Below are 22,937 nucleotides of genomic sequence, written 5' to 3'. Positions count from 1 at the left end.
ACTGTGGTTCACAGTGATTCACTGAATTATGTGCAAATATAAATGGAATTACAGTCCATAAGGAAAACGGTGGATTTGTTTAATTCTATCAAGCTTGGAAGTTAATATTTGTATGAAACATGTCTTCAACACCGTTTAATCCCTAAGACCAGCTTTCTTGTCATTTCTTTGAGTAGCCTTCAGGAATTCCAACCATGTCAAAGCTTTTCTTTAGACGTTTGTTGCTTTTTCTTGTTTTCTGTCCAGATGATCCCACAGAGCTTCAGTAATGTTGTGCTGTCATCAGGATCCATAAGACCTGCAATCGCTGATGTACAGTTCAGTCCTTGTGGTATTTGGCATATTCAGCCTTTTGTCCCTGCTCCACATTATTCTGATGAGGTTTCAGTGATTATTTAATTAGTCGTTAACGATTCTGATAATTGACAAAAAATACATTGCAAAGAGGCAAGAAAAAATAATTTAAAAAAAGATGGCAAGAAAAGAAAATGAAAAGGAGCTTTCCCACAGAGATGCTATAAAGTAAACAAAGAGAGAAAAGCAGAAAGATGCCCTCAAAGTTACATGAAGTGATGATACCTTTTTTTTCTTCAAGTCAACTAACAACATCGACATCTGTTGGGGAGAAAGTGCAATATTTATCATAGGGCCCCATGTCTACCTCTAACTGGAGCCCCAAATGTCCTAAATCCGCCACTGGTCCCACCTCTAGTTTTAACCACATTCTCCACGTTTAAATGGGAGGGTTTTTTTTATTCTTCTTTAATTCCAAATAAAAGTTCTTTCCACTTTAAACTGGTGAAAAATCACCATGAAAACACCTAATTCCGAATTAAAAAGTCAATTCAGAATTAAACTTAATACCAAAGTGGGCGGCTGGTTTATGGATCAGGTATGTCAACCTTTACTCGGCTCTAAGTTAATTCCTATCGTTCTTCGCATGCTTTGTTACCTTGTCCCGTCCAGATGACACACATATTCCACGTGTTGTTCTGCCTCCCGTCTTCGGTAGTTTATGTTCCTTCTCAGCTGCAGAAAAAAATGAAAGCAGTATGCTTGTCTTGAGCTTGTGCTTCAAAATTATAATCTAAATAACACCAAACCTGGTACTTACTATGTAGTTTTCCATTTTACAACCAAAAAGACAAGAAGCAGGAAGCTAACTTTATTTCTAGTAGACATCAGCATGTCCCGTCTGACCCCTGTCCAATCAGAACCCTTCCTGATCTAAAGCGGAGTTAAGTAAGGACCTGTCTCCATGTAAACCTCCATTCAGAATTTTTATTTCCATGTAAACTCATAGGAGAATATTAATTCCAAATGATTGATTCTGAATCATGTAACAGTACCCATTTTCACACATTAGTTCCTCCTTCTGGCCAGAACAACGAGCCACTGCAATGCTCTGTGCTATTTCTAATTCATGTTCAGTCATGAGTCTTAAAACTATGTCCAGCAACACGACTGCAGTGTTCTGTTTTCATCAAGCCCTCCCTGGCAGATGGATGCTTCATCTTTCTGCCTTTACTTTTTACAGTTTCCAACACTTCCATGGAGCACTTCATCTCTGGAGGATTTCTCAGACCTGAAAGTATCACAAGATATCATTGAGCTGTTGTTGTAGACTCAGAGGGATTCTTCCTCACCGTATATTCAGTTAAGTTCGTAACTAGATGAGGAGAAATATTGCGTTTGAGGTTTTCGGTAAGGTTGAGGCATTTTTAAGCACATTGAGCATTTCCAGTTCCAGAAGCAAACTTTCCTTCCACAAACACACAAAGCAAACTGTTGACTCATGCCGCTGTAATGATGTGCTTAAACTTACTGAGGATTTCACTGCATTAATTTACTAGACTTGGTTTGTTAAATAAACGGTGCCTTTGTTTAAATGATCAGCAGCTGGGTGGGGTTGTTTTTTTTGCTGTAAATTCATAAGCCATATTTGAATGAGTGCTGTATTTATACCCTTTAATCCTGCCTTACTTTATTCAGTAAGGAGGCCCATTGTTTCGATTAATAAGCCATGGCATGCCTGGCATGGATTTATAATCTACACCATGATGTTTTAATTGTTGGTCCTAAAAGTCCAAATGTAGCACCTTATAATTAGCTCAGCGCTGGATTTACTTCCTTTGTAAGCATTTATGAAACGAACAGTATTCTATTAATTCCAGAGAGAAATTATAATGTTATGGTGGAGCTTGGTATAAATAATAAATATTTATAAATATTATTGGAAACAACTCTCAAGGTGGTGGAGAGTAAAAGGAGAAGAAACAGTAACCGTAGTAGTACTGGGGGCCGTGTCCCCCATGCTGGACAAGTGGCTCCATCAGATACCTGCAGAAAGTCAGGCATCTCCATCCAGAATGGTGCAGTCCTGAGAACAGCTGAGCTACTGCGTAGGACCCTCAAGCTCCTTCGCCCTGCCCAGAGCAGTTTCCAGCACAGTAGCACTTTGAAGCAGTAATCCATGCCTGTGTAACTACCCGGCTCCGTTACTGATACTGCACATTATTTTGGGGTGAGTCAGTTTCTTGACTGCAGCATGCACAAAATGCAGCTGCACATCTTTTAACAGGAACATGTTTAGCTCCAGGTCATTTCAACTGTTCTATAGGACAGGGGGGCCCCAAGTTAGGTCCTCGAGAGCTTCCCTCCTACAACTTTCAGATGCATCACTTGTCCAACAAGCTGAATTCCCTCTTCTGCATGTCATTCAGCTCTGCAGATACCTGGTGATGAGAATCATTTGGGGGTTGCATCTGAAAGTTTCAGGGTGTTAGATCTCCAGGACCTTTTGTGTTTGAGTATTAAAAAGCCAAACGGTCTAAATGAAGAACATGATGAAAAATGACAGAAGTTAGAAATGTTTTGAGTAAAAAGCAGAAATCTTCATTCTTCTCTTGCACTTAAAATTTCAGCCTTATCCCTCGTATCGTGGTGGATTGACATTTAATGTGCTTGTACATGATCTTCGGTGACTGTTTGATCTTTGCTTTCGAGCCTCGCAGCTTTGACCACCTCTGTGTTGTTTCATCGGAATTTTTCTGAATCTTCTCTCTGAGCCGAGTCCGTTCGGTCAGGTGTGTGTGTGTGTGTGTGTGTGTGTGTGTGTGTACGAATCTTCATTTCTGAGCTTTGAATTTTCTCCATGTTGTGGTTTTTTCAGCAGTTCAGATCTGAGTCACCTTGATGATTACTTTGATCAGAATTTTACTTGTTGATTTTTTTCTTCTTCCTCTTATTGTGCATGCAGAGAAACTTAAATTGCCTCATAATAGCAGCTAAATTTCTAATGGCTGGAAGTAGAAGGCGCTATCGGTATCTATGGTCAGAGGTGGGGTTAATCTACATTTTCAGACTTTGATGTTTGCTTTGATCTCCACATCACAAATCCCTCATTATGCTGTTTTAAGTGTTTTCTGAGAGCTGGGTTTCCATTTCATGTGGAGAGGCTGTCATTTTTGTTGGAAGTGACGATGACACAAGATGTTTATTGAAAACCTGCCACAGCCCTGGTGGCCTGCCTGGTAGGAGAGTTTGTTCTCTGATCCTCTTTTTTGGGGGAGTTGCTTTGTTACTTTGATCAGAGGTGGTGGTCCATTATAGTTTCCTTTTACCGCCAGTGAGAAGTGGAGTTATTTCAGACTCTCACAGTTCTTGACGCATAGTAACAAGGTCAAGTGTAGCACTTCTTTGAAGCTCTATGTAATAATCTTTGTTGAATCTTTAAATTAAGAAAAAGAAACTTTGTTAAAAGTAACCCAGTAGGCCTACTGTGTAAAACCCATCAACATGTTTTATATATTTTCCTGCCAATCATTTAAACTGGTGTTGAGTAATAGTTTTCCAAGGGTTTTCAAGGTTTTTACTTTGGACATTGGCAGATGTATTAAAACTCATTTTCAGCCTCGTCCTTGTGTCCAGTAATGTAACAATGGCACCTAATGAATGAACCAGTGTTATATCAACACATAACAGACAACTCAACAAAGAAGTCGTTATGATGACAATCTTTAGACACTCGACTTACAGTCTGTCATGAAGACGCATCATTTCTTCTCAGGTTTTTTAGTTTTCTGCATGAAATAAAGCCAAACATAACAATTTAACAACATGAATACTAAAGAGCCATTGGCTGAAAACTTACTGTCACAGTAGGATCTGGAAAAGCTAGTTCAGGCTTACATCTTTAGTCGGCTCGACTACTGTAACGGTGTCTTTATGGGACACATCAGTCCAGTTCTGGCGTCTTTAAACTGGCTGCCAGTCTGTCACAAGATAGACTTTAAGGTTCTGTTGCTGGTCTGCAAAGCCCTGAATGATTATAGGGACCAAAATGCATCAGAGACGTGCTGTGCCATTATGAACCTAAAAGACCCATCAGGTCATCTGGATCTGGTCTTTTATCAGTCTCTAGAGTCGAAACGAGGCATGGAGAATCTGCATTCAGCTTCTATGCTCCACATTTCTGTGGTTTAGTTGAATTAAATCCAAGTTAAATACCCGCCTGTTCTCAGCTGCATTTCACTAGTTTTTATTTTAAGCTATTTTATTATAAGTCCTCCTCAGTGTTTTTCTTTTAAGCTGGAATTTATCACAATTTAAATGCTTTTTATTGAATATTACTTCCTTTTCCTTTCTTTCTCGTTTTAATTTTAACTTGTGCTTCTTATTTTTTAATATTTTAATGTCTCTGTAAAGCACTTTCTATAACCGTGTTGTTGAATTGTGCTAAACAAGTAAACTTGCCTTGCATTGATGAGTTTTATGGAAACTAAATAAATAAGAGGGGAAAAAAAGAATCAGGCAAAATAAAAAATTATTAACCAGATTATTATAACCCTTACATGGTTTTATTAAGAAAAAGAAAGCAACGTTTTTGGGTTTTTTTTATTTCTATGAAACGATAATTAAAAAACCAGTTATTCTTATAAGAAATGGTTGAGTTGACAGTTAATGATATAGTAACAATAGTTAAATAGCTGAAACTTAAAACAACAAGGAGAGAACAAACACTTACTTTTGGTATTCCAAACCCAAAGCAAATCTGAAAAATATTTGAAAAGGTTTATTATAGTCACTGAAAAGTTTGCTTTGGAAAATGGTGGAACAGGCAGTTAAAGGATTGGGAAATGGGAAAGAATCCAACAAAGACCTGGAGCAGGGTCTAAGAGATGCATTTGGACTTTCAGTTAATGCATCTACAGCTCAGTAAAACGTCATTACAGAAGGTAAAGAGTGGCTGTTAAGCAGTTAAAAGTGCAGTGTTTAACAAAACTAAAGGCTAACGACAGACAAATGGGTTTATTCTCCTAGAATTAACCATTTATATCTCTACTTACCGAGGGGAAATGGTGGCACAAATATGGCAGCATGTGCATCTAAAATGGTTGAGTTTAACCAGAAGCATCCACTCAACAGATCTCATGTTTCCTCTGCTGCTTCTGCATCAAACAGCAAGCTAACAGTTGTATCAGATAAGTTCATGGTCAAGGTTTAGCTTTGGACAAATTTTCAAAATTTACTGTGTTTAGCTGCTTAATGCTAAGCGTAGCATTGTGAGTGTGAAGGATGCTCTGAGTCTCTTTCCAACCTCCCATCTCTGTTTTCAAAGAGATTCATCTGGATCAAAACCAAACTTTAATGTTCTCCTGTGCTTTACAGGCTCCAACTCTCCACCTTGTCCATGAATTCAGTCTTAATCTTGCTGACAGACAGATGGTATTTAGAGCTGAAAAAGCTGCCAGTTCATGTACAAAGGCTCTCCGCCTTTTTTCTGATTCATGTAGCTGACTGGCTTTGTCTCCACAGAATTGGTAAATTTAATATATGCCACATTATTTAAGTTGCAGTAACCTGTTCATCCCCGATAACAGCGTTCCCACCATCCCGTTTCCATTTCTTCAAGTTCAGCCTGAATAAGATACTGTGTGTCATGTCTGTCTTCAGTGTTCATCTGTGACTTTTGTTTCAACTCTCCACGGCTCAGGTTTTCCATGTGTGAAGGTCAAAGGCCAAGAAAGTTCCAGAACAAAGCCTTTCTTCCAAATCTAACTTTCTGCAAACACAGATAATATGTTCTCTTTTGACAGTTATCTTAACTACAATATAAATCTACCAGTCAATAGAATAGGTGCTCAAGACTTTAATTCATCATATCTAGATTGATATTTTCTTTATTTTAGTCATTCCTATGATGTACATATGATGTGGTATTTGATGACTAGTTTACAATATAAATGTCTGTGTCTATTATTTTGCTTTTTTGGGGCAAATATTGACATGTGATTGATCTAGATTAATCACAAAGCCGAGTCCCATCCTTACTTTACATTAATCAGCTTTTTTTCTGTGGTCTTGGTGTAATTGCTTTTAGCTTTAATTATGTTTTATCTTTGTTCATCTGAGGGTTCTTGGAAAAGCCTCTACAAATAGATCATGAGTTAACAATGACAGATGTTTTTAGTCATTAAAACCGGCATTACTGGACGCTTCAACTACGGTACTATGTACATTACAAATCTATACAGAATCAGTTCTGGGTTTTTTCTAAACAAGATGACTCGAGAAACCTTGCACCGAGGACCGAGTTGAATACCACTGTTATAGACCAATGTTTTGTCCACACTAAGCCATGAAAACCTTCTATGCATGTTATCTTTGCATCACACCAGCTTGACACGTGCAAAATCAACTCCAGCTGTTATATTTTGAGCTATTTGGAGTTTAAAAGTATCTTCTTTAGCCCGTACTTGTCAAAGCAGGTTAGCAGTTCTCTGATCCATGTCAACTCTGACAATATATTCTGGCTCCATATATGCGATACAGTAACCCATTTCAGACCCAGCTCATTACCTTTGAACCACATCTGGCCTTTTCAACACTTGTCACTGCTATAACTCAACTGAAAAGGAAAAGGGTCAATATTATGGCCAAATATCTAGGAATGATGACTGTTTAATCGAAATGCAGATGACAAGAGTCAAGCCACAATGTTGCCTTTCAGAAACAAGCTGTGAGATATTGCTCCAACCAAAACATGCACTTTGTCTCTCTTTTGCTGGTGGAAACATTTTCTTATAGAAGTTTGAGGATTTGTATTTGTTGGTGCATTGGAAATTAAAAAATAGTGCATCCACAACTTAATTGTCTGAATCATTATGCAGAAAACTGGGTGCAGTCGCCGTGAAAATAAAGGCTGATTAATATGCTGTAAGATTTAGACGTTGGGATTGGTTGGTGTTTGGCGGATCAGCGGGACCCTGTGAATAATCATGTAAAGATTCATTTTTTTACCAAGAATTAATGTTTAGCATTCATGGATAAAAAGGATGAGTATTACTCGGTGGTGTGTTGTGACGAAGATGTCGTGGTAATTTTCATGTCCTGTGCTGCTTTACCGCTTCAGTCAGTTATGGGTCATATTTAAGCAGACAGAGGAGGCCTGTAGGAAACAGTCTAACAGTGATTTAGTGGCGTGAAAACCTGCTGCTGAACAATGGGAAGCTCTCTTCTTCAGATTCTGAGAGCAAACAGCAGCTGTATGAGTTTCTGCCTTGAGCAGAAGAAGAGGTTCAGTCTGTGATCTGTGCAGAAATACTGTTCAGAGTTTGGCATGTTTGAACAAAGAGACTCCATCCGTTCTAAAAACAGGAAACTTTTGGTTATGAAACTTTCATCATCATGCTCAGAATGTGTCAGCTGCTAAAGTTTCAGCTGGAAACCAGCAACACTTTGCTGGTTTGGGAACTTTAGTGTCATCCGTTGGTCTGATGTGTGTATTTTGTTGTCAGGAGGAACAGCGTCCAGGCAGAAGGGCTTCCGCGGCTGCATTCGCTCTCTGCAGCTGAACGGCATCACCCTGGACCTGGAGGAGAGAGCAAAGATCACGCCTGGGGTTCGACCCGGCTGTCCGGGTCACTGCGGCAGTTACGGCTCGCTCTGCCAGAACCAGGGCCGCTGCATGGAGAAACCCAACGGCTTCCAGTGCGACTGCAGCCTGTCTGCATACGCCGGAGTCTTCTGCCATGCAGGTACACACACAGATGCCAAGCGATGAGTTGTGTTTTTTACAGCTTTTACATAAAAGTTTTAACATAACAAAGGAAAATGTGTAATTAAAGATATGGTCCACAAACCAGAGATAAGCCTGAAGAGAACAGAAAGTTCTGAAAAACACATTTGTTTTTAGCTTTTGAATATTTTGTTCTCTAATCTTCTCCATTTTCTTGAGATCTTGAATAATTTTAATAGTAATTAAAAGTAAACAATATTCAATATCTACTAAGTTAAAAGAAAAAATCTTGTCTAGTGTGGAGGGGAAGCTCACTGGTATTCAGGGCAGCTGTGTCTGTTTGTGACTCAGTTTGCCTCTTTCTGCTTGGCGTTGACCGCCATTGAGCTGTGGAATTACAGAAATTGGTCTTTGGCTTTTCTTTGTGGTTTGCTGTCTTTGCCGGGGTTGTTTGGTCTGTGGTTACAGAACTTTTGGTTGGATTTTGGAATTTTTGGTAAATAGTGGATTTTGCTCCTGTCACAGGATGTTTTGAGGTTTTCCATTATTTATTCTATGGTCTTAATCCTTTCGTAAATAAAATTCCAACTTTTCATTGGAACTTTTAGTTGCCATTTTTCTTCTGTGTTTCAACCCCCCTTTTCCCTAGACACCACAGAGGTCATAACACCTATCTAACAAAGTGGCATTGCCATAGGTACACAGACGCAGCAGTGGTCTGTCCTTTGGACATCAGCAGCCGCCATATTGGTCCTGGCAAGTTATTCATTTTCAGTAGGACTGAACAGAGGAAAAACATCTGGATTTCCTGCAGTTTGGAGGTTAACAAACCATCACACTGTCTCAACATGGTCACCAGGAATTACTTTCACACTGCGAATAACCAATTGTTGGTTTTGGTTTTTTCTTTAGGCTTTTTGTTAGTCATATAGTTTGTGTTGTCATCCTGATCCATACTGGTGATTACATGCAATCTATACTAGTCATTACCTTTAGTACCACTTCAGGCATAATCTGACAGCAGCTCACTGACCTTGGAATCTTTTCAGTACCACAGGATTAACTATGACAACATTTATCACTGTTAGGACAGTTTTCACCGGTGCAATTCACTTCTTAAAAGCCTTTCAGTAAGTGGTTGTTTCATCTTTCAGCATGAAAAGGGCTTTTAAAGCAGTGTGTAAAATCTGTATACTGTGCTATTTAACAATGTCTTTATGTTGACCGTCGATGGGAAAGTTCATATGAAGGTGCATGGATAATATCCCTGATTTCAGGCAGCTGGTTCCTCCTGATGAGGACCAGAAAACATGCAGACACAGTGACAACATGTAAAGACATCCATGAAAGTCATCACAGCCACAGCTCCTGTTCTCAGTGCAGGAAAAACGAACAAGCTTGAAAAGCGTGTTTTTATTTGACATCACTGACAGATTCTAGTTGAAATTTCTCTTTGGTGTTACCGTCTTCTTTGACCTCTCTCTGAGCGCTGTCTGAACTCCTAACAACACACTGCAGCGTCACATCATGTCTCCATTTTCTCCCCTCGGTTCTGCTTCAGCGTCTCTGGCTCATAACTCGCATAAGGCAAGGTTAACAGCACTCTGAAGGTATACAAGCTATGTGCAGTCTTTGTGATGAAAGTCCTTCAGTGAAAGACTGAGAAAGCATTTAGTCGTTTCTTATAAGTCAAAGTATAGAAACTTTTTTGGTGGATGTATAAATGACAAAGGTTTGTCTGCTGATGTTTAAATGTAAAGAATCAACAATCTGACTAAAACTTTTCTATTTCACCCAGAAACCCTGAGATATGACAGATTTATTACTAATAGTGACCGTTCAGTGTGTTAGTGTGTTAGTGTCCACTTCAGTGAATTGTTTGATGCTAAAGTCAGCAACAATCCGTCGTCACGCCAACCTTTACGCTTTCCATTAGTTCAATATCTGAAGTAAGTTCCGCCATCTCTTCTCTTCATAGGGACCCTCTTCACCTTCCTCCAGCACGCGCTGATATTCGCAGCTCTCATCCTTCTCAAGGAGCTGATCAACACTGTTTTTCTTTGTGAGTCACACTGACTCACTCGGTGTTAAATATTTTAAAAGTTCGTCTCAGTTTCTTTTATGGAATCAAAGCAAAATCTCATCAACTCTAAAAGCAGCTCTATAATTACAAAAACAACTACCCACTCATCGAGTAATTGGACATGTGAAGTTCTTTTTACGCCACAGCTTGATGTATGGAGAAAACTCTGATGTTTGTGGGATTTCAAAGTTAAAGGTTGAAAAACCAACTTCAGCAAAAGCCACGTTTACAGGCTCAACTTGTCTTAAATCAATCCTGGTTACACCTGTATGGCTTACGTAAGGATTAAACAATGAGGAGCTGTGCATTAGACGGTTATAATGCACGACACGGAGTCTAGAACACCACGCCGTGCAGCGGATCCAAGTTGTTTAATCCGCTTATACCATGGTCCCATGTAATAAACGTTTTATAACAAATTAGTATTTATTATTTACAACACATGCTAACTATGCTAAAGTATAGGAACTATTTAATGTTGGCTTCGATGTACCATTTATGCTAAACAACCACTATCAAGCTACAGCATGTTTCTCTCATTCCCCTGTTAAAAGACAGCTGATCTGAATCATTTGATTAACGTGTTGCTATAGTGACCACCGCAACAGAGGGATATTACAGTGATTTAACTCACCAAACTGCGTGTGCGTATCTACAAAAATAATGCATGCCAGTTGTCATTAAAGTTCTTAATGACAGTGGTATAAATGTGCTTGAATAAGTTTTTTCTACAGTGACACGCATTTACAGGCATCACATGTTTGAACATAATAAATCATTTTGATGTGTGCAGAATCGTCTGAGTCTTTAATAACAGCAGCAGAAGAAGAAACAGGCATTTCCAATGTCAACACACCGTGTGCATATTTATTGTCCTCTTAGTGATTTCAGTTTATCGCTCCTTCATAATTTTGCTGACATGGTTTATGCAACACAGTGATTCAGCTGAGGGAGCTTGCAAATGAAAACATGAAATGATGTTTGGGAAATGTCATTTGGCTTCTCTGAAAGATTGCAGAATCTGTTTCGGCTAAATTATTTTTGGTTTAGCTGCTGGCTGTCCTGTAATCACAAAGTTAATAAACGCTTTCAACCTTCTGTCTTAATGTCTTGACTCCATTTTCCAGAGGTGTCGGCCAGCTTCAAGCCGGGAACATCCATCAGCTACACCTTCAGGGAGCCTTACGAGTTGAGCAGAAACAGCAGCGCTCTGCCCTCTTCCATCTACTCTGACATGACGCTGAGAGGAGAAAACGTCTCCCTGAGCTTCAGGACGACCCAGAGTCCGGCTCTGCTGCTCTACGTTAACTCTTACTCCAGACAGTTCCTCGCCCTGCTCATCAACAAGAACGGTGAGGAGTTAAGACAACCTTGACAGAATCACAAGGTGGTTTGTTGCTCCTCTGATTTCATTTGTAGTCGTTGGTTTCCTTTTGTTCTTTTTCTTGCCTCGTGTTGAACATCCTGTTTTTCAGTCCCAACTCAAATCACTCCCTTTTCAGAGGTTTTCAATCCTCAAAAAGTGATATTTAGTCTTCATCACACTACATAAAAAATTATGTTTTAAAAATTATAAAACTGCAATCTTTTACACAAACAGAAAAATCGTGCCTACCTGTTTCAAAAGCAACACGACTCGATCGTCCTGCTCTGTCCCCCTTTGCGTCTTTTACTTGGTCCGCGTACCAATTAGTCTCGCGGACGGACAGAGCGATGATCTCTTCGTTGAAGAATAGCTCAAACAGTTCCCCTTCAGATACATCATTGTCTTCTAAATGTGGTCCTGTGTTGAAGGTTAACTTTCTCAGCATATCAGTATGTGGAACTGGGTGGCTGCTCCCCAGTTAACAGAACACTGCAGCCGCCTGCTGTATGGTACATCTAGAGATGGATCTCAAGCAGACTAGACTTTCCCAATCTGTATTAATAAATTAAAATGATTATTATTTGTTATGAAGTCCATCTCACAGTGGGTTTCTCCTTAAACTGTATGGAGAAAGTCTCGTACTTGGCTTGTTATTTTTCTTGCAATCTGGAAATAAAAATTGATATTTGTAACGTTGGCTGGATTTACGCAGCATACGGCATACGATCCCATTCCCCACCCTCATCCTCTCATCTCCAGAGGACTGAAACTGATTTTCCTCCTGATTTTGCCTCTGTTCATCACCATCCATCCCTCCTTTGATTCCGTTCAATTTCTGCTTTTATCAGCTGATGAAAAACATCACACATCATGAAACTGCCACTGCCGTACTTCACAGTGGGAACTGTGTTCTTGGGGTAAGAAGAAATTCCCCATGATGGCCAGGACCTTTGACTATAGTCCTGACTGATCAGAGGACCTTCTCCCATTTGCATTTTGAGCAACATTTTTAGTTGGTTTGATTGTTTTTCCTGCCAGTTCTCTGTAAATCCCGGGTCTGTGGAGTGTTGATCTCACAGTGGTCCTGTGGAGAGATGCACCCGTCAGCTGTAGAACTTTCCAGCTCCGTCAGGTTTAACTTTGGTTGCCGCTGTGATTAATGCCCTTCTTTCTCAAGCAGCTTTGGTGGACACCTCTCACTACGCAGGCTTGTTGTGCTGCCATATTGTTTACTTTTAATGATGATAGATTTAACGGCCCTCTGAGGATTTTTTTTCTTTTTTTATTTGTACTTCTCAACATCTTAGTCCATGACCCGCCTAATGTTGCCTTTTTATTAGTGTTGTTTCAGCAACAGGTGTGTATATACTGACGATTTAACCACTATTTGTATTAGTTTATCTGTAGAATAAAAAAAAAGAAAGATGTTTGGGTTATTTTTCACTTCATTAATCTGAACTTTTTTTGATAGGTCCACAAAGTAAAATATGTTCTAGGTTGTTATCAGATAACTGCCAAGACAGGTGATACTTTTCCAAACCGCTGTAGCATCCACTAGATGACGAGCCAATTTTTGTTTGCCTAAAGCTGCTTCCCTGATGCTGACTTCATGTGTGGAAAAACAGCACTGCACTGAACATTTAAATCGCTGGAGGTTGAAGCACCAAGATGCACATCTCGTCCATTATTTGTTTATTCAGTCTGTTAACATTGGAGCTGACCAGAAAACACAACATCCCACACAGAAAACACACTCTTCACACCTCTTTACTTTGCTTCTCCTCCCATTTTCCTCAAATTTTCACAAAGTTTTCCACCTTGTTATTCTGTTCAGCATCACCATCTACTTATTTAAGTCACAAACTTTTAAAAAGTCTTTGGTAGTTTTGTCACTGCTGCAGTAATAAAAAATGTATTGGGCTGCCAGTAGCTTACAGGTCAGGTCATTTCTTAATGAAACAGCTGAAAAGTCAGGTGTGCTCTGTGTGAAATAAAACACATCATGAGTCCGGCCTTTTAAGAAATATGAGCCACTTTAAATTCAGATTTTCAGCATCTGTGAGTCTAGAAGAAATGGCACTTTGCAGCACAATCAGCTGTAAATGGATTTTTTCTGCTGTTATTGATGCAGCGTAAGCTGATGGGAAGCAGGGCATTAAGGTTTCCTGCTGACTTCTTAAAATTAAGACTTTTTTTAATCCCTTAGAGCTTTCTTTATCCTGCTTGAAGATAACTCAGATTATTTTCCTCCAGACTGTGCTGACCTCCCAGCCCAAACATAACTGCTTTACTGAACTTTTTTTTATTTCAGAAAAAGCTAATTGAGGAGCAGCTGGTGGATGAAGCTCTTCTGCAGAGTCTTCAGATTCTCTGCCATCTATTTTCTATGTTTTGATATACTTTGTTTAATAATTTACTTAAATATTGCAAGTACTTTAAAAAACATATCTGAAGAATTTCCTTTAATTTTGCTTAAGTTGTCTGAAAACCTTCCCACTTCTCAGGGCCTTTGTTTAAACTGCACGTAATACGCTTGACTATTAGAGAGAGATTAACTCTGTTATTAATATGGGAATCGGCTCTCATCCTCCTAATATAGAACCTGCATTAGCAGAGCAAACATGCAGCTGTGCTTAATGTACTGAGTGTGTCATTTTGCCCTGTAAGCAAAGATTACAGATCATGTTCAGGTCTTTTTAAGGAGAAGAAAACTCAACCTAAAGCTTTAAAATGACGATGATTTAAACTAAATTTTGCTTTCTGCTGTTGGAGATATGAAGCGTAGCGTCATGGTTAGAGTGTTTTGTGTGTGTTTTGTGTGTGAAGATAATCTGGAGGTGCGATACAAGCTGGATGGCAGCAGAGATGCCGAGGTGCTGAGGAGCAGCGTGAAGAGCCTGGCCAACGGACAGCTGCACACGGTTTCCATCAGGAGGCTGACAGATTCCGTTTCTGTGCAGGTAAAACAGCGTGAAGCAACACATGGTTTAAACATGTAGATGCACATCTAGTAGAGACAAAGCAACCTTTAGGGTCAAATATTAACTCGCCTCTGTCTTTTATTCATTCTCCAACAGCTCCCTAAAACAGTCAAAGCTTTACAGAAATAACCAGGGAAATCCATGAGCTGCATCAGCGTCTAGTTAATGTTTAAATGAAACATGATTTAAATACATTGGAAAATATAAATACAAGACCTGGAATGAGTTAGAAATTTGTCTTGAACGTCTCAAATTTACAAAGATGCAGGTTAATTTTCATTAAGTAAATTTGATTTATTTAGTTATATCAGAAATATGACATGATGAAACTCTTTAGTGTCCTCAATGAAAGAAAAAGAGTCAATAGAAGAAAATATTTATTGCACATTTCCATGTCTCTGGGTCAAAGTCAAACTTTTTAACAATTGGCTGAGATGTCACTTAACATAAACATACTTTTAACTTTGTAGGAAGAGATGGCTCAGGTGGGTGAACTCACACTTTTCTTGTATTTTAAGATTCTTTTCAAGATTTCTATAAAAAATAATAAAATAGAATTTTACACATGAACTCTGAAAGATGCAGGAGCATTCAATAAAGTCTTTCTGAAACTCACAAGTAAAGTTAAATAAGGTCCCATCTAACTGCAGCCCAGTCACCAGACTAAAGGCCTTTACACACATCCTCTGAATATTTGGTGTGAATAATTCGCATGGTGATATTTTTTATCGAGAAGATGTCAAATCAATGTCAATGTTCACATCAGTCACAAATTTTTCATAATATTCGCATCTGACAGATGTATAATCGACCAATCAGAGAAGGCGTGTTGACTGATCGATTACCGGTTGGGGGAGTGAATATTTTTTTCTAACTCGCCCGTTTAAAAGTAATTTAATCTCAAAGTTCAGTATATTTAGGGGCGTGTCCTTTTAATTGACAGGTACCCGATCTCCTGCTTCAAGTCAGAAGAACGTAGAACAACCGCGGTATTTAGCCAGTTAACAATGTGACTTAGCTTTAGCCCGCTTACCTCCGTTAGCTTGTTATCTCCTGTTAGCTCGGGGTTAGCTCTTAGCTACAAAAAGCTCGGGAGTTCGCTCGATCTCAATCATCCACCATGACGCTCACAGCCCCCCTCTCAGCTCCACCTCTTTGCCCATATTTGTATTTTCCGAGTGAGACGACGCGCATGCCCCTGCCAAGATGGCGATGGTAGGAACCGCCCACCAAGCTCCAATTTAGTTCTTCAGAAACCTATGAGTGACGTCACGGAAGCTACGTCCATCTTTTTATATACAGTCTATGGTCCGTCCTGAAGCAGCCGTATTGCAGCTTCAGCTCCTGGATTAAACAATGAAACTCCTCAAGTTCTCCTTTCTGTAGCAGGATGTGGCCGCTGCATCTTTTTGTCTTTTCTTTTGCAGCATCAGCATGCTACTCTTTTGGCTTGATGTGGAATCCACCTTGCGGGTTTCTTACAAAAATTTTCATCATTTATTCACAATTTCTTATCACTCCTGGTGTGCACAGAGACATTGCTCATTTTCACGCAGAAGTATTTGCAATTTTGTGTTTTGTTTATTTGCAGCAGTCCCGGTGTGTAAAGGCCTTAAAATGGACTACTTTTACATTTCTGTCATGCACAGAATAGAAACAACATGTCACATTTAAACAGAACATTTCAGAATTAAATCATCATAGTTAAAACAAGTCCCTATTTAATTATTTCACATTAACAACAGTCATTTCCGCACAGTTGTCGTTGCATCAACATCTCATAGTTCTGCTTTATTGTATTCAAAGAGCAAAAACCTCTCCGTGGACAAGTTTCTAAAAAAAAAGGCATACAGAAAACACAAAACTAATATTTAGTGATTTATTCCCACACAGCACCTCTTAATGATGTATACACTTGTACATTTTGTTATAGAACCTGCTGTATGTGTCTGATGTTGCCAAACGTCGAAGGATATTAAATATCAGCCGTTTTCAGAAACATAGAATAATATATAATAATAGCATTTTCTCTGCTGACTTGTTCAGAATTTTTATGAACAGAAATGAACAGTGAACTCAGTAATACACTGTTCAAGACTAACAGCAATAAACCTACACGAACGCTGTGCGTTTGCCTTTTTATGCAGCTGCACATGCACAGTAAGCTCTTAACAAATTCCCCCATCGGGACAAACAAAGTGTCTGATTCTGTCTGATCAAGTCAATTTATCTGCCCACACCATGCAGCTGAACATGAGTCACATGTTGTGACCTAAACCGCCTTTGTATCTTTGCATGCCGTTTAACATGCAGATTTATGCATCATGTGTTGGCGTACGTTGCTGTGAAGCCACAGCCGCTGGTGGCATGCCGCTACTGCTAAGCTAAACAAGGTGTAAAGCTGCTCAGCGTGGATTTTTTTAAATCTGTGTCCATGTTTACAAGTGGCATGTGCATTTCAAGGACAAATACAATAACTTATGCACATGCTGTCCTGGTGTTTAGTTATGGCACAGTGTTATATTTCTCCTCTGCTGTAAAGCCCCAGTCAGCACTTTGGTGTTACTTCAGCCGCTGTCCTGGATGGAGCTATGGCAGGGCAGCAGGGACATAAAGCATTAAACAGCCGCAGATGAAATATGAAGCATCCTAATCACATCTAGATCTACTGAATGGCCTATCTTGTTAACAGCCTCAAATGATGTACGAGGTGAAACTTATCTAAGCAGGAGCCAGCAGCCAGAATGTCTGTATAATTATAAGCAACAATGAGATAAATAACAAGGTGACCTCGTCTCGCATGGGTGCAGAGTCCTGATTCACTGTGTTGTAAGACTCCAGTGAAATATGAGGTGCACCTCCACTTATCTGCCGCCATCATGGTGAATTGTTTTATTTTTAGCAGTAAACTTTATGCAGCTGGAGGCAACAGTTTAGTCTGCAGGAAGGTGTATCATCAGCCATTTACAACAGATTCACATTAAATTTGCCTCTGAATATTTCAGGCCTTCAAAGCAAATCATTCATGGCCGGGGTTGTTGTTTTAATTTTATTCACTTAAAGATCTGTCTGAAATTTATGTTTATTTTTTTCCCCACAAGGAAATTTACAAATGATCTTTTTCTTTCAGATCGACCAAAACAGCAGAGACGACTTCAACCTTTCATCTGAGGGCGAATTCGTTGGCATCAAGTCGCTGTTTTTGGGCCAAGTGGACGGTAAGTGGGTGGACTAAAAGCAGAAACAAAACCTTTTTCTTCTTCATTTAAGGAGCGTACAGACTTTTTTTAATATAAATTTTGAGGTGTTTAGCCGTAGTCCACACTCTGCCTTTTATGAAGAAATGATTATTTAAATTATCAGGGAGAGAAGTCTGTGGGGAAAATGTAAAAACAACAAGATGGAGCTACTCGTATTATTTTTTTATTTAACTAAAATGGCTTAAAAGATTCGGCACTAATTGAAGTTTCCTAATGCAGCCTCCAATGTCTTTATTTTTAACCAATCCACATATTTAACTGTTGCAGCCGACAAAAAATGGAATTAAATATAAGCATTTGGATATAGAAGTGTTATGTCCTGGCTACAAATGACCATGCGGCGACACGTGGCATTTAGAGCTTGGACAGCTCATCTCCCAGCTGTGACATGCAGCATCTGTCATTTGCAGGGGACTCCTCTCCAAATCCATCCAGAGTTTCTCCAACAGCTCCAAAATGCTGGAAAAGCCATGTTTTGATGATTGTGTCCTGGTTCATCCCAGAAATATTCACACGAGGATGAAAAACAAGTTTTCTTCATCTCTTTGCTTTGTTTCAATGTTTCCTTCCTTTAACAATAAGATCTGCCATGTGCACGGTTACTCACACAGGCTGCACATCCTTTTAAAACGTGTTAAATACAGGCACAGTTTCTATCAGCAACATTGCTCTCAGGTTTGATGTGTCACATTGCAGATGCTACATTAATATATTTACATTTTCTCCCTCCAACACATGCAAAATGCCCTCTAATAAATATTAATTGTGGCAGACATACTTACTTGATGGAGACACACTATTTAGCACCATTGAAAGACGCATCCCTCAGTGCATATTAAATCAGTTAGTTTTTTTTTTTTGCTTTTGCAGGGACAAATTATAAAACATGCAAACCTTTAGTAGATCTGGACCTTAATCTGCAACTTGATGGAAAAGCAAACAGACTCCAGAGAGAAACGCTGTACCAAGCATCGCTCGTCACATTCACGACAGAACCAAGTCCCCAGTGGGACTGGGACCGAGTTTAGCGGATCATCCTGATCTAAATGCACTCTTGGGTAACATTCACATCAGCCTTTTTCATTTGAATCGTAGTTTTTTCATTTGAACCGTAGTCCGTTTGCTTGGAAAGTCTGCTTCGTTTGGGGAGATGTGAATGCACCTAACAAATTCTGATTCGGAGCAAAGATGTGGACTCGGTCCGCCTACAAACGCAGGTCTCAGTCTGTTTCAAGCGGAACAAATACAGGAAGTGTAATAAAAAGTGACAAAACAAGTCACTTCCTGCATTTGACAAAGTATTGCATTGTGGGTAGCGCTCACATTAAGGCCTCGCCTCGTCTGTTGTTCATACTGCAGTCATTGTTGCAGTACACTTGCATAAGACTAAATGAAAAAAAACCAGTCTCCATGTTTAGCTTACAAGCGGAGGAAACAGTTTTCTTCTTCACGTGGGTTTTGTCCTCTCTTTTGCTGACTATACTAGTGCAGCGCCACCTTTTGGTGGGAATGGGGATATATTATTTTAATGTTTTGGTATGGAAACACCCCCAGACAACTGAACCGAGTCCCCGATCGGATCGAGTCTAGCAGACTATCCTGATGTAAATGCACCCTTATTTACCTGTTTACACATCCGTCCTGCATTCAGTCAGATGCAGCTCTGCAGCCGCAAGGTCAAAATGAAGACGTCGGGCTTCTATGAACACAAGACACTTTTGAAAAATAATGACTCCTGTTGTCCTTTTTTAAAAAAAAAAAAAAAAAAAAAAAAAAAAAAACTCCTTCGTGGATTGACATTTCAGCTTCTATTTAATTGGAAAGAAAAACGGCAAGTAGATATTAACCTTAAAATAATTAGGTCAGTCAACACCGATGCTGTTAATTCTGCTCTAGAAACTCACTTCTGCATTTTCACCATATTTGATTCAATTGAAATGACGCACAATGATGCTGCATCTCTTAATCCTAGTTACACTCGCAACATCCAGAAAATACTGCAGGTTTGCTTTTTTCATTAACAATCTGGTTTTCCTACCTGCAGCTTAAAAAATGCTGTCTTCATGCAGGTTGTAATTAAAACCTTCCTGGGTGGTTATATTGGAGGATGTAACTGAACCTCACCGGTTAGTTCTGAATCCTTTTAATTTCTTAATAAATTAACATTTCATCATATATTTTTAATATTTTGTCCATCATTTTTCTGTAAGTAATTTTAAAAAAACGATAGATTAATACCAGAAAGGTCATAAGAGACAATGACAAAGGCAGGATTTCATTAGAAGTCCACCAGTCCTGCTTTTAATTCTGTTCCTAACACAGATTTTAAGCCTGGGAAGAAGAAAAAAACTTATCGCCCTCAGGGAGGGTTTCGCCATATTTCACTGAGCTCCAGTGTACTCCTGAACAGAGCTGGTTACCGTGTTGAGGTGAGACAGTAATTGGCTCTGTCATGACTTATTCATGCTCTCACTGAGCGGCTCCATCAGAGGGGGATTGAGGTGTAAGCTGTTAATAACACGAGGGGCTAAAAGCCTACAGGCATCAGTCACAGCAGGACTCTCTCAGGTTGAAAGACAACACACTGGCTATTAATAGCAATGCATGACTCATCTTGTTTTAAAGGACAATGTCTGATATTAACAAAGACTGAACCACAGGAAACCTAAATGTTGCACAAAATATACTCTGTAATGTTTAAACATGTTCATTTATCTACTCTAATAGTTCTTTTGTGCACCAGGAGGAAAAGCAAAAGCGATGGCTTGAATTTTGTTGTGAAAATCATGAAGATAAAAATCACATGGAGACAAACCTTAAATTATTGTTTATTAACAAAAACAAAAACAAAAGTCACTGTTAGAAAATTTCTGTACACCCTTACTGCTCTGATATGAATGAAAGCTGGGGTAGGTCATGTTGGGGAGCTAGTAAGATGTGAAAGTGGTGCCCTGTCTTGGCTCCTCCCCCTCTGGTTTTGCTCTTTGCATGATCCAAGGTGTTTTTATTTGCAGCTTTTTCCACCAACGATTTTCTCTTTCTCGGCTGTTTAGCAGGAGGAGGCAAATAAACCGAGCCGGGTCGGGAAATGCTTTCTGCATTTTCTCAACCATGTTTGCCTTCCGAGTTTCTTCTTCACTACTTTGTATTTTCATCCTAACACGTTATTTATGTGCAAGGTGTGGCTATCAGGTATGCGCTGCAGGAGGGGGAGGAGGGGAGCCGGCAGAAGAAGCTTACAAAATATAAGAAATGAACAACTCCATTTCAGCCCAAACATTTTGATTGGTCAGAGTTTTTACAGATTTACAGTAAACTGAGGGGTCTAACTATATTTCTTATTGTTCATTATTACAAAGTGTATAGACTACTATCAGGGCGAGGAACCACTTCACCCAGAGTAAACTAAAAAAATGTCTCTGAACATGATTACCTACCCCAGCTTGAAGTTCTTCAGAAGGAGACATGATTGACTGACCATTATCAACTGGAAGTGCCTCAACAAATGCAGATCTTTTGACAGTTTGCTGATCTGGAGCATGCAGGTTTGACAAAACAGTGGAAAGGAGAAAAGACACTAGCAGCAACCTTGCAGAATCAATTATTGTTGCCGGTTGATCTGAAAAGACGAATCAGACCACTTCCAAACAGTTTGGAGTACATAAATCTACAATGAGAAACTTTAATGGGGATTGTTGGCCTAGAGCAGAGGTGTCCAGCTCCGGTCCTCGAGGGCCAGAATCCTGCAGGTTTTCTATGTATCCCTGCTCAGACACACCTGATTCAAATTAATTAGTAGTAGAGCTTAATCAGTTGTGCACGTCATTGGCTGTTTGATCCATTTAGTGGAAGCTAGATGTGTTGGAACAGGAATACATGGGAAACCTGCAGGACAGCGGCCTTCGAGGACCGACTTTGGACACCCCTGGCCTAGAGGAAGGAGAGGTGGATTTGGAAGTGAAGGAAGGAAAGTTAAAGCCACCACACTGGCAATAAAGGTTTTGTATATGGAGTTGGAGAAAGCAGGTTTAGGGGCTTGTTTCAGAAAGGAGGAATTCTGGATTAACTCCCACTGAGCTGATAAGCTCAGTTTTCAGCTCCAGATCAGCTCCTTTGAGTTGGTTTAATCAACTATGAGTATCTTTACTCAGAGTTTGGAACAACAATAAAGAGCCATCATGACTTGAGCTCCAAAACCAAGAGTCACCATGGCAACACTGACTAAAAGATGTCAGATAGTTCATCCTATTGGAGCAAGTTCTTGTAGGAGTTTACAAAGAATATTACAAGGTATTTTGAAAAATAACTAAAACAGGGAACAACACTGCTGTTCAGCACAAAGATGAATCATGCATGGATGTGTGTGTGTGTGTGTGTGTGTGTGTGTGTGTGCGTGTGTGTGTGTGTGTGCGCGTGTGTGTGTGTGTGTGTGTGTGTGTGAATGTGTGTGTATTCTGCTTTTCTCTTTAAAGAACATAGCAACAAAAGTTTGGTTTGAAAAGCCGCTTCTGAACAATCGTCTTGTGGTTGTCTGTTGCACAGATCAAACCAAAGTGGAGATATTCGGTGATAACCTTACCTGTCAGTCGTTCTGGTGGAAGGCTGTTAATTTGGGTTTGTTTTGCTGCCACCTGGACATCTTGAACCCCCAAACGTCTCTGTAAATCATGGTATTTTGGAGTCAGTTGTTAAGCCATGTGTCTGACAGCTAAAACTTGAATGAAACTGGGTCATACAACAGACCAACAAACCCAAACGGAGCAGCAAATGTACAGCAGAATGACTGACAAAGAAAAGCATTAAGAAGTTATAATGGTCCAGACAAAGTTCTGACTTCATCCTGACTGAAAGCCGTGGTTGGAGGGAAGTGTACAGAAACACATGCTGCAAACCTCAATGAAGCAAAGCAATGTTGTATAGAAGAATCAAACTTCCTCCACAACCATGTAAGAGCCTTAGAACCTCGCAAAGAAAATGATTAGTTCAAGTTATTGTTTAGTTTTAGCGTACTTTGTTTTTCACAGCAGTTCTGCATTTTTACTCTTTAAGTGAGTAGTGAGCCCTGCGATGGACTGGCGAGCTTCTCCAGGGTGTACCCTGCCTTTCGCCCAAAGACAGCTGGGATAGGCTGCAGCTCCCCTGCAACCTGTCATTGGACTAAGCAGTTAGTATAATGAATGAATGAAATGGGTAATGACACAGTGTAAAAAAAAATTTTGTCTTCTTA

General features: G+C 39.6%; 1 protein-coding gene across 1 annotated transcript in view; it reads left to right on the top strand.

Moving 5' to 3' along the window:
- LOC306758030 (contactin-associated protein-like 4) overlaps positions 1 to 22,937 on the top strand; it is a gene marked incomplete at both ends in the record, with an annotated part of 189,104 nt that overhangs the window by 154,659 nt on the left and 11,508 nt on the right. The window contains 4 exons of the mRNA XM_079243245.1: positions 7,800 to 8,039; positions 11,231 to 11,455; positions 14,296 to 14,429; positions 17,581 to 17,668. Of these exons, the coding sequence (XP_079099371.1) occupies positions 7,800 to 8,039; positions 11,231 to 11,455; positions 14,296 to 14,429; positions 17,581 to 17,668 (687 nt within the window). The remainder of the gene's footprint in view (positions 1 to 7,799; positions 8,040 to 11,230; positions 11,456 to 14,295; positions 14,430 to 17,580; positions 17,669 to 22,937) is intronic.

The sequence above is a fragment of the Telmatherina bonti genome, assembly GCF_933228915.1.
Source record: "Telmatherina bonti genome assembly, chromosome: 7".
Classification (NCBI taxonomy): domain Eukaryota; kingdom Metazoa; phylum Chordata; class Actinopteri; order Atheriniformes; family Telmatherinidae; genus Telmatherina; species Telmatherina bonti.
The sequence above is the reverse complement of the archived record's forward strand: the minus strand, read 5'-3'. Positions and strand labels throughout refer to the sequence as shown.